The sequence below is a fragment of the Drosophila arizonae genome, chromosome 3 (genome assembly GCF_054131065.1).
Source record: "Drosophila arizonae isolate 15081-1271.41 chromosome 3, UAZ_ARI_1.0, whole genome shotgun sequence".
In the NCBI taxonomy this organism is placed as follows: domain Eukaryota; kingdom Metazoa; phylum Arthropoda; class Insecta; order Diptera; family Drosophilidae; genus Drosophila; species Drosophila arizonae.
Genome location: NC_142923.1, coordinates 27086531 through 27097469, shown reverse-complemented (window position 1 = coordinate 27097469; position 10939 = coordinate 27086531). Strand labels below are relative to the sequence as shown.

Here is a 10939-nt window from a genome sequence, read left to right as displayed (position 1 = left end):
GTTGCATATATCGCTCGCTTATCGTCCCCATGTTGTTTATTTTATTATCGAAGTTAGAGTTGCAATTATTCATGAAACTAAAAAATAAGCTGTGTTTATTATTATTTGTATTTGTATAATAATAATATAGAAATGTACCAAACAATCATAATTGGCAAAATGTGCATATATTAAGAATAAAAAACTGAATTTGTTGTACATATGTATCTGTCACAAATTGTCTCGTGACAGGCATGATCAAATTCAGCACTAGCTCATCCCTAATTTGATTGCAAAGGAATGTTTTAAGGGGTCCATAACATAAACAACTTTCGATATAGAGAATTTTATTGTTTAAAAACGATGTCGATTTATTTGCATTGCTTAACAACTAATGGCGGCTTACCTATATTTACACGCAAAAAGGGTGAATGCGACAACGTAAGCATAACCAATTACATGTGTACATATGCATAAGCCACATTTTGTTATGACGAATCGTTGCTTTCGTTGTAGTTGCCCTTTTCGACTGTGGCTTCTCTGAATGGCTTTCACATGTTCTTCAAGTCACTCGGCATACAATTACAAACCACGCACACAGATGAATGGACGTACATTTGGCGTGACTTTCACAATGCGATCACGCTGATTGTGTGTGGCCGTGGCATGGGTGAGCTTCAGCTTCAGGCTCTAGCGGAGCTCGCATTCGGAGGGATTGCACTTTTTATTAGTCGCGATGAGTTAGCCCATCCCTCACTTATGGAACGCCTAAAGAAAGATGCCAAGAAGTATGTTCCTATTGTTGATGCTGCCTTGGAAGCGTCTAGTGCTGGCACAACCCTCCTGGGCTATACGGACTGTCTGTTGGCAACGGAAAATGCTCATCTCTTGAATCGTTTGAATGAGTTCAGCTCCAATTGTGGTTCGCTGTTTTGCTGTCTCGTTGTGGGCCAGCGCATCGCTGTAGCCACTGAAGGCTGGTGGGACTTGGACACCCTTGATAGGGAACTGTTGCTCTTTCTGCTTAACTCTTCAAGCGCATTACAGCTCGATGTGCCCGTCTATCTGCCCAACAAGAGTCCAAATATTGCCTTTCGTTTTGTCAGTGTCCCAGTTTCGGCGAACAGTGCGTTGTGTGTTCTTTGCGGAGCTGAATCTGCGTTCCGGGAACTGCATCAAAATGCGATGAATGCATATCGCAATGATGCCAATCTCCTGGCTAATGTCGAAAGATGTGTTCCACGCAGCCTTCCCGAACAGCTGGATATCGATGCCCATATATTGGCCATTATCCTGATTAATACGGAAACGCGTAAATGTGTCTTCACACGAAATCTGCATCAATCGTCGAGTGCTAAGCGAATTGTCGTGGGTGATTTGCAGCGTCTGGACATGCTTAAGAAGTTCTTTGATCACACTTTGGAGAACATCCACGAATTAAAGATAGCCAAAAGCGAAAGCAACGCTCTAGACGCATCAAATGAAACGGTTATGTTGGATCAGTACAGTTGCTCCGATTATCACAAGTGTTACGCCCAGGCAGATGATCAAAATAATGTAATCTTTCTGCTTTTTGTTGCGGCAGTACCCACACATACTATGAGGTAAGTGGAGTAACTCCGCTTTCTCTTTGACATGAAACAATAAATGTTTCTTTTCTTCTATTTCTTAGATTTCTTGCGAAACAAGTCTATGCTAGTCTATTGCAAGACAAAAGCGTTTGCTGGTGAACGAGCATAGGTATGACTGCACAATACAATTTCGTGGCTAGAACAAAATAATTGTGAAAATATTTGTTCGTGAATTCTAAATATGAAAGTCTGACGAGGCATGTAATCCCTTAGAAAAAACAGATTTTATTGAACAGTATAATACGAGCTTATAAGACTGATCCTAATTGCCTTAGCTCTATTAAAATTCCAATGTCTTATAATTTAAGCTGGTTTATTGACCGATTATTTATACATACAAATTTTATTTTAGTAATACTGGTGTTAGCCTAAATATGAATATATAGACAATTTCGTAAAATTTGTGTAAGTGCTCATAATATAAGTAATTTATTGGGTGTCTTCTAACTGTAGAGAATTACTTTTAAGATTTATTTATAATTGAACTGGTGCTGGAACAAAAATATACTTTTTAATAAAATGTTCATAGAGTTTTAAAGTTTAAGCTCTCAAACTTGGTTAAGTAAACTATAAAGAAAAAGTAAGTATAAGCAGTCTACGCTATTGATCCTCTACGTTGTCCTTAACTATTAACCTGAATATTACAGTATTAGCAGTAGAGTTACTAACCATACAAGTATGGTTCGTGGTAAGACCTCTGAAATAAAATCTTCATACAATAGCACTCTCCTACATATATAAAGTACAATTTCACACGCATATATAAAGTTTTGTGCAGGTTACTAAGTTCGTTCAGTCGAGTCTTAAGACCCCTTAAGGCTATTATTTGTGAGGGTTTACTGTACTTGTTCATACATACTTGTGAAATGGATTTAAATTGTTTTGGTCTGTCGCATCTTAAATCACCCGTCATCCATATTCATTGTATTCACACTCCCAGTCCCGTTCCCATAAGGAAAATGTTTGATTTGTAAACAGTTTTCAACCTGTATTTGTGTTGAGCCCGACGATGTCAAATCTAATAAAAATAATTACAAATTATAAATTCAAATATGCCATCAACAATTTCAATGCTAATTTGCACATTTCCAGCATAGTCACGACTCTGGGCAATGCTCGCAGCTCAGACCATATACGAATACCATTTGCCTCTTACTTACAAAGCCGAGCCATCCAAATGGGAATAACAAAGTCGTGAAAGCAATTTATCAAACACTTGCCCTGGGGAAATCGCTGCAAGGCCTTGGTAAACAGATTTAAAAAAAGAGTTTTGGGACCCAATTTGACCTCGTTTTAAGAATCATTAGCAGGTGTCTTTAAAGTCGTTAGCCAAAGAATCAACCAAGGAGTTAGGCCGTCCTCTAATAATTACAGCACATTCCATTTATATTGAACCTAAACTGTCCGAAACACAGTAAGTGCCCCATTAAAATGTTCAACGCGTTCGGCTTATAAAACTAATAAATAAATAAAGCCAAATCAAATGTCAATTGTATTTTTTAGCAATCAGTGCGCATTCGGCGCGCTGTGTGTGCTGTTCGATGTCGGAACACTGAAAACGTAAAAAAAAAAACAAAAAAAAAAATTCAACAAAATTCAATGTCAATTTTTTGTGGAAACATAGGACAATAAATTCAAAGAGATACATCTATAAGAACTGCAATCAAGATGCTGTTTCTCCGCTCTACTGAGGAGCACACAGACGAGCAGCTATTCAAAATCAAACAATTGCGTCAACTCGTAGAGAGTAAGAGATGATTTTCTACTCGATGATCATCAATAACATCCGTGATATTTAATGTCTGTTCACTATGTTCACAGAGTCTGACGAGTTGGAGGTCGGCACCGATGATATATTTTTGACTAAATTTCTGTATTACACCAACTGGGATACGTTTAAGGCATATCAAGCTATACATGCCTATTATGATTTTAAATTGAGGCATCCCACCTGGGTGGCCCAGCATCCCGTACAGTATTATGCGAAAATATTCTTTGCTACGCAATGTCGTTTTGTCATGCCCCATACGGATAAGAATGGACGTGTGCTGGTCATCTTTAAGACAGTGGATGCATTTCAAGAATTTCCCGATTATTTGCAGCATTTGGTCGAAATGGATGATCTCATCTTTGAGTCAATGTTAATGTTGCCGAGAGTTCAGAGAAACGGCATAACGGTGATTTGTGATCTTCAGGGGTTTGTATTGAAGGGAGAGACAGACCAGAATGAATTTCTGAATAACTCTAATTACCTTGACTTTTTCTGCAGTACAACTAGAAACTTTCTACGTCAGTTCTCGCCCATGTTTATGAAAATTGTGAATGAGAAGAATACAGTTCTGCCCTTTTCCCAGCGAATTGTGCATATCATACAACGAGGATTTCTCATGCACGTCACTTCGTCGCTATTTCTTCCCTTTATGAATAAGGATTTTAAAGATCGGGTAAGTGTCAAATTAAACCGACATTTTATCGTAATCCTATCGAATTTTATGCCAGATATTCACTCACGATGGTCGACACTTAAACAAACTGCGCGAGATGGTTGGAGTTGAGTATTTGCCGGCAGAATACGGTGGCCCAGCAACTAATGTGCTCGATACAAATCTGATTTTTAATCATTTAAGTCAAAGTGCGGATTACTTGGAACAGTTACAGCAATATAAAAAGCGTTGAAATAGAGAATAGACATGATTCAAGATACGATAAATAGAATTAATGGATATTAAAGTTTTGAAAACTTCCAGACTAACCCAATAGAAAATAAATAATAAAGGTACCACACAAAATCATTTAAAACAGCAGATTACTCGCTTTACTATAGAATAGATGTTAAATGTACAGTAATCATTTTGTTTTCGACTCGAAATTTGTTTACTTCATTATTTCAATTAAACTAATTGTGTAAGTGTTCGAAAAAATATTGAATGGCTTAAAAATGGCAAAAAAAAAAGTTCAAAAAAACAAAAACAAAAAAAAAACGGCAGATAACTGCAACGTCTCTTATTTAATATCGATTATTCAATAATCATGAGTGAATATATGGCGCCAATTTGATTCTTCTTCTTTTCTGCTCATTTGTTGCTCTTAGTAATAAGTCGATAGTTACATTTGCTCTCGATAACTTGCGGTGTATTGTGAAATTACGCCGCTTCCCTAGATAAAGTTTAACTTTATCAAAATCTGCTAAATGGCATCTAATAAGGTAATTGGGAAAATGCAGAGATAATTAGGCAAGCAGAGTTTTATACATATTTATAACTTCTGCAGGAGTGTCTAATTATTGTGCTAGACGTACGAAACTGCGCCGCCGAGGAATTCAAATTAAAGTCTGTCAAATGCGTATCTGAAATCATAAAGGACAAAGTAAGACTATTAAAAGTATATATATTGATTCCAGATAGACATTAATAAAATTTCCTTCTACCAGATTGTCAGCGACAAGAAGGACTATGTGTCCTTTGTGTTAGTGGGTTGTGAGGAGAGCAATAATGAGTTATATGAGGCTAATAATCGAGTGTGTCAGAACGTGCTTCAATATGAAAATACCCAGCTCTGCACATGGCAGCTTTTGCTTCGCTTCTTCAAGTTTGTCAATGCGACAGCCTGCGATGAAGGCGAATGGCTTGATGGTCTCGACGTAGCCATTGCTATGCTACATTCGGCCCAGCCGTAAGTTTAAAAGGATAACTATAAACATATGAATAAATATTGAATTTATTGAATTGATTTATTTGTAGCTTGAAGTGTGCGAGGCAGCGAATTTTGCTTCTCTACGACTTTAACTTCATGACACAGAGATACGATGACTATGACAAAATCTGTAACAAAATCCTTCATGAAAACATTGAGTTAATCGTTGGGTAAGCTACAGTTTTATGGAATAGGTGAATACTGTGTACTAATCTCGCTTTCGACTGTTACTCAGCTCCCACAATATTGCTTACATAGACAATGCCGAGACCAACCAGCCTCAGGCCATATTTCAGTTCACGCGAAAGTCCAATATCCATGAGCTGGAGAATCAGAAACATGCTCTGCAGCTGGTGAGCAACTGCAATGCCGTATTGTGCAGCTTCAAGGAAACCTTGGCCTCGGTCTTCAAGGTGTCCAATAGGCGGCCCTGGGTTTGGAATGCCAAGCTCCACATTGGCAGCCAGATTTCGATTAGCTTACAGGGCATTATAGCCATGAAAAACGAAAGCCACATCAAATTGAAGAAGGTGTGGGGCGAGCATGATGAGTTGGTGGAGCGAGAGGAGCGTTTTTTCATTAAGGGCACAGAGGTTACGCCCTTACCTGAGGACCTGATTGATGGCTACATGCTTGGCGGCACTCCAGTGCCATATGATGAGACGCTGGTTGAGTTGCCGCCCGCCCATGCGCCAGGTCTGCACTTTGTGGGCTTTGTGAAGCACAGCAGTATACCCGATGCTTACTTCTGTGGCGACTCCCTGTACATGCTTGTGCATCAGAAGGGCAATACATCATCTGCCCAGAAGCTGGATGCCTTGGTGAGGGCATTGATTGCCCAAAAGTGTGTTATACTTTGCTGGAAGATTTTCAGTGTCAAGTTTAATACGCCACGGATTGTGGTGCTTATTCCGCAAGAGTCCAAAGACGATAGTCCGGCCACCTTATATATGCAAGAGTTATCCTATCATGCTCAGCACCAGTTCTGGGATTTTCCCTCGCTACGTACCGAAAAAACTGAGTGTAACAAAGATCAGCTAAAAGCTGTTGATAACCTCATTGATAGTATGGATTTGGAGTGTACACTGAAGGATACCCAGCAGCCTAGGCAGCGACGAAAGAATGATCTGCTGCCATTTGATGGGCTGCCCAGCATTTTTGAGCAGAATGTGATGGATGTATTGGAATACAAGGTTATCTCCAAAAAGAAAGACGAGGAACTATCCGACGAAATGCTAAAACAAAGAAACTTCGTCGATGTCTTTTGGCGTGTGCCTGAACCAATTGAGGAAAAGTCCAAACAGGCCGCTGCAGCACTCAAGAAACTGTTTCCGTTGGAGCACAGTTATGCTTGGCTAGAGAAACTTAAGGCCAAGGAGCAGGAACATAATCCAGCGCCAGCCATCAAGCAAGAGAGCGAAGATACCATCACTATTGATAGCGTGGGTCTGATGACACCGGTTCAGGATTACAAACAACTCTTACAAAAGGTGCGGTCCGAGTTGAATACTACCAAACGGGACGCTCAGTTCCAATCGTTAGCTGCTCAAATGCGAGTGGTTATTAATACGTTGCTGGACCGCAACAAATTGGACCTCAATCAGTTGAATGAAGTGATCAAACTGTACCGAGACAGTTGCTTTGAATTCAACAGCTTTGCGGAGTACTACCAATTTGCAAACCAGCTAAAAACCAAAGCATCTGAGAGGAATCTGCAAGAGTTTTGGCATTCCATTGTCGTGGAGAAGCAGCTGGGCCCTCTCGTTTTGGGTGAGCCAACACTGGAGGATGAGCTGCGTCTGAAAGCGTTTTATACAAAACCAGAGTTTGAGGTTGATGATGCTGAATTTCAGAGTGATATATAACACGTACAATAATACATTTAAACACTTATTCCATTAAAAATAAATATTTAACTATTGAAGATTGAACAAGTTGTCTTTGCCCAAATTTACACTTCAATCACTGAATATATTTCGTTTTTCATGAATTTTAATATACATTTACAATTCCACGAAACGAGTGTGGGGCAAGGGAATAAATAACCAATTGAACAATTGCATTTGATAAATTTTTTTTTTTTTTTTTTTCGTTGATGAATTACATTTATATGTATATTAATATATTAATTTAAAATGTAAAATTATTTAGCCAAAGAGGAGCATAAAAATTAAAACTTAATAAGGAAAACGACTTAAGGAACGAACAATTTCAAATCTGCCAATCTTAATAGATGTACACTTAATAGTTTAAGAATGGGAAGTGGATGTTAAATAAGCAATGCCATTTATATACATTGCATGTAGCTATATGCATATGTGTGTGTATGTATGTGATAAACATTAAATATATTAATTTGTTAACACAATTTGTGTAGAGGTTCCAAGCAAGTGCACGCAAAGAATTATGTTTACATATGTCTGGTGACGGAGCCAAGAGCCACTTCTTTGCACTGTGCGTTTTAGTCAATGTTCAGTGAGGACATTAGCTCCTCCACGCTGTTGGATGAAGACGGAAACAAAGTTTAGTAAAATATATATGATCAATTGTGTAGAATGTGGCATACATACGTAATATCTAGATCCTGGAAGGCAACTCCAAGCCAGGCAACAACGAGGCAATAGTGCTGGAATAGTTGTAGCAGCAGCTCGCCCTCATCCAGCATTTCGAGGCGCTCAATGCGTTGGCGTTCCGATGACGAGATGCTATCGTACACCTGTACCATGTCCCAAGCGCGTGCTCCGCTCCAACCACAATCCTTAAACCGATTGGTTTGCGTCTCCAGGGACAGACAGGATTCAACGCCCGCCAAACTACAACCTCGACTGCGCAGATTATTAAGCATAACATCGCCGAATCGATCATTCATGTTCACCTTAATGGAGATTCCATTGTTAGTATGAACGTAACCAAGATCAAGTTTATATTCACCTGTTCATAGTTAACGAAGACGGCTGCTTGGAACTTCTGCGCTATCCATTTGAGCAGATTTCGACAGTTTTGAGCCTCGATATAGACCAGCACACATTCCGCTAGAAATATGGTGGGCAGCGTAAAGTCCACTTCGGCCTGCTGCAGCTTATTGTCCACCTCGTCCAGATTGCGCAGATCAACGCCCATCAAATGATAGTTGGGACCATGCAAATCTGTCGGACTGAGACGCACCTCTCCATCCTCGTCGTGGATTTTGGCTAGCAGCGCCTTATTGCGTTTGATTGTATAGCATTTGCGCGCGGTCACTGTGGGAAAATCTAGCTCAATGAAATTCTTCACCTGGTGGGGTGTGTCCCGCAACCGAAAGTAGAGGGTATCAAAGCCACAGCCAAGGTTGATGATTTGGCAATTTCCAGACGTTTTCTGCAATAGTCATGGTCAGTTTAGTCGAAGGGCAAGGTTATATGCCTATATATGTAGCTGGGGCGAGATGCATAACCACAACACATGCGCATCAGCATCATTTTTGCCAATGCAACAGGATGGAAATAGCATTGAAAATTTCAATGCCACAGTTCAAGCAAACCCTCGACCTTAACTCCTGCCTAGCTCAGAGAACTGGGTGGGGCAAGCAAGAGCCAAAGGCAATACAAATGTTGTGAGCGATAAAAAGTTTCTCAATCTCTTGTTTCTTTTCAAATAAAATCAATTGAGCCTTGCTCAAAAGAAATATTTATCGATAATTATTAAGAAAAGTTCGAGCTACAAGTATTCCGAGATTACTTAGATCATCTACAATCGAACTACTTTAAAATAGAATCTTATCGATAACACATAACACATGATCAGTAAGAACAGATGCTATAATTTTTCAAATTCGCTTATTGCTGAAGCTCTTTCAGCAAGTAAAAAATACGCAAACTTCTCGAATTTCAATTAATAATAATTGATACTCAATTTGTTTGCCTAACTACACTAGGATGCAGCGAATATTCATATCGCGCATGTCCCATAAAATTTGTTTTGTTGTGTGCAGCAGCCTTCAGCTGTAAATGCAGTAAATACGACTAACCTTCAGAAATTTCTCCACGCACATCTCAACGCCCTTGACGCGTGCAAAATAGCCGCGATTTATCTCCGGTGCTTTTCGCTCCTGGTTGCGCACAAAGAACCCAATATAGTCATCTTTCCAGTAGCCAAGGCGCACAGCACCGCGTTTACAATCGCTGGCATCGTCATTGGTGGCGATGACGGCCTCATCGCATGGATGAAACTTGTGTGTGCTATTGTTATGTGCGACTCCTCCGCCTGCTGACGGAGGCTCCATGGCGAGGCTGTTTTGATATTGGGCTACTATAACCTTTTGATGCGAAATGCCTACGAGGAAGACGGCAACCGGGTTTCCTTTGTTCTACTACTTTGTCACTTTAAAATCGTTTTTATATTTGATTATTTTGCTTCTTCCGTAACTTTGATTTTCTCGACCAAGTTGTGTGAATGCAAATGAGTATAAAAAACAGCCCGTAAACAGCTGCAAGCATCGATGACATCCGCAAGTGTTGGTAAGCTTCGGAAGTGTCGCTTTTTTTATCGATTTCAGATAAATGTTTCATCGATAAGTTGAAAGCCCGCCAACATTAAATTTAAAGTATTATCAGTTGTGTATTTGAGACAATTAGTTATTGCAAGTTATTACAACTGCACTCATTCAAATACTTAATGCTTATTAGGTCAACAGTGACACTTAATTTTAAAAAATAGACAACAAGCAAAGGAGAATTCAGTCACAGTCATTTATAAGTAACGCGTGCCACAATCAAGTCAAAGTTAACTCCATCATCCATGTAAGTGCTCTAATTGTTTCCCGCATCTTTGACATCGGAAGCGACGGCTGTTATAATTAAAATTGTCAGCTACGCCCAAGCCACTGAGTCTTTAACTCAATAAGTCGGGGTCAAAAAGTAAACTGGCTTTAATTGTTGTTTCGCTTTTGCATTTGCAATGACGGTGAATGAATCACAACCCCCTGGCGAAATCGAATTAGTCTTCTAACGATAGAATGGCAAATTATGCAAAGTGCGACTTTTTGTCATGCAAAAACATCTCACTGGATTGACAATTGCATCTAACTAACTATTTGCTGCCCAACGACGCGTCGTCGCAATGTTCAAAGTTTTCAAAGTTTTGGTTGATGGCCCTTAATTAGGCAGACGTTATTAATTGAAGACTTTTTGAACTCCGTCAATGGGCAGTATGTTGGGCTAAGGGGTTGAACACCATGTCAAGGGCGTGAACTGTGTATTTTCAAAATTCTCTATATTTCGTAGTAAAGAAAAAGAAAAGAATTGTTTACAATTATTTACTTTTCAGATATTTTGAATTCGAAAGCTTTTATTTAATTAGTAGAAAAAGTATTTCGAAATATGATTTCAAAATTGTAAAGGCTCTTAAGGAATAATTATGATAATTAAAAGATTATTATTGCTGAAGTATATAACAATTTTTTTTTTAATTTATTTTTCATTTTAGTAATATTTAATATTTGTTCATTTTAGATTTCATTTTACGGATTATATAAGAAACATATGATAAATAATTTAAGTAGAAAAACTTCAAAACTTAAATAATAATATTAATAACTTAAAATTAAGATAACAAAATTAATATTAAACTATAATATTTATTCTCTTATTTGGTCGCAT

At 38.7% G+C, this 10939-nt stretch overlaps 4 protein-coding genes across 4 annotated transcripts; 3 read left to right on the top strand and 1 right to left on the bottom strand.

Annotated features, from left to right (window-relative positions):
• Window positions 1-24: 24 nt before the first annotated feature.
• fy (fuzzy planar cell polarity protein-like protein) lies at window positions 25-2148 on the top strand. The gene is made up of 3 exons (XM_018003325.2): window positions 25-420; window positions 496-1583; window positions 1652-2148. The coding sequence occupies exons 1-3, from the start codon at window positions 343-345 to the stop codon at window positions 1707-1709; spliced, it is 1224 nt and encodes a 407-aa protein (XP_017858814.1). The 5' UTR covers window positions 25-342; the 3' UTR covers window positions 1710-2148.
• A 446-nt stretch (window positions 2149-2594) lies between these two features.
• On the top strand, window positions 2595-4409 carry LOC108610943 (alpha-tocopherol transfer protein-like). Its single transcript, XM_018003328.2, has 5 exons — window positions 2595-3024; window positions 3114-3357; window positions 3432-3807; window positions 3880-4054; window positions 4110-4409. Exons 2-5 carry the CDS (start codon window positions 3279-3281, stop codon window positions 4284-4286), a joined length of 807 nt encoding a protein of 268 aa, XP_017858817.1. The 5' UTR covers window positions 2595-3024; window positions 3114-3278; the 3' UTR covers window positions 4287-4409.
• Window positions 4410-4663: 254 nt separating this feature from the next.
• On the top strand, window positions 4664-7227 carry Ku80 (X-ray repair cross-complementing protein 5 Ku80). The gene is made up of 5 exons (XM_018003323.2): window positions 4664-4815; window positions 4881-4976; window positions 5041-5282; window positions 5351-5473; window positions 5539-7227. The coding sequence occupies exons 1-5, from the start codon at window positions 4801-4803 to the stop codon at window positions 7166-7168; spliced, it is 2106 nt and encodes a 701-aa protein (XP_017858812.1). The 5' UTR covers window positions 4664-4800; the 3' UTR covers window positions 7169-7227.
• On the bottom strand, window positions 7202-9787 carry LOC108610942 (leucine carboxyl methyltransferase 1). The gene is made up of 4 exons (XM_018003326.2): window positions 9310-9787; window positions 8235-8660; window positions 7874-8178; window positions 7202-7801 (listed from the first exon to the last, which is right to left on the bottom strand). Exons 1-4 carry the CDS (start codon window positions 9562-9564, stop codon window positions 7765-7767), a joined length of 1023 nt encoding a protein of 340 aa, XP_017858815.1. The 5' UTR covers window positions 9565-9787; the 3' UTR covers window positions 7202-7764.
• Between the last annotated feature and the right edge of the window lie 1152 nt (window positions 9788-10939).

Excerpts from the sequence above, each read along its gene's own strand:
- LOC108610943 (XM_018003328.2), top strand. The coding sequence starts at position 3,279 with ATGCTGTTTCTCCGCTCTACTGAGGAGCACACAGACGAGCAGCTATTC. Across the intron at positions 3,358-3,431 it reads ATTGCGTCAACTCGTAGAGA|AGTCTGACGAGTTGGAGGTC; the intron begins GTAAGAGATGAT and ends CTATGTTCACAG. Across the intron at positions 3,808-3,879 it reads GTGATTTGTGATCTTCAGGG|TACAACTAGAAACTTTCTAC; the intron begins GTTTGTATTGAA and ends CTTTTTCTGCAG.
- Ku80 (XM_018003323.2), top strand. Across the intron at positions 4,977-5,040 it reads CTGAAATCATAAAGGACAAA|ATTGTCAGCGACAAGAAGGA; the intron begins GTAAGACTATTA and ends TCCTTCTACCAG. Across the intron at positions 5,474-5,538 it reads AACATTGAGTTAATCGTTGG|CTCCCACAATATTGCTTACA; the intron begins GTAAGCTACAGT and ends ACTGTTACTCAG.
- LOC108610942 (XM_018003326.2), bottom strand. The coding sequence starts at position 9,564 with ATGGAGCCTCCGTCAGCAGGCGGAGGAGTCGCACATAACAATAGCACA. Across the intron at positions 8,661-9,309 it reads GCGTGGAGAAATTTCTGAAG|AAAACGTCTGGAAATTGCCA; the intron begins GTTAGTCGTATT and ends TGACTATTGCAG. Across the intron at positions 7,802-7,873 it reads TTCCAGGATCTAGATATTAC|CGTGGAGGAGCTAATGTCCT; the intron begins GTATGTATGCCA and ends TTCATCCAACAG.
- fy (XM_018003325.2), top strand. The coding sequence starts at position 343 with ATGTCGATTTATTTGCATTGCTTAACAACTAATGGCGGCTTACCTATA. Across the intron at positions 421-495 it reads AAAAGGGTGAATGCGACAAC|TTGCCCTTTTCGACTGTGGC; the intron begins GTAAGCATAACC and ends CTTTCGTTGTAG. Across the intron at positions 1,584-1,651 it reads GTACCCACACATACTATGAG|ATTTCTTGCGAAACAAGTCT; the intron begins GTAAGTGGAGTA and ends TCTATTTCTTAG.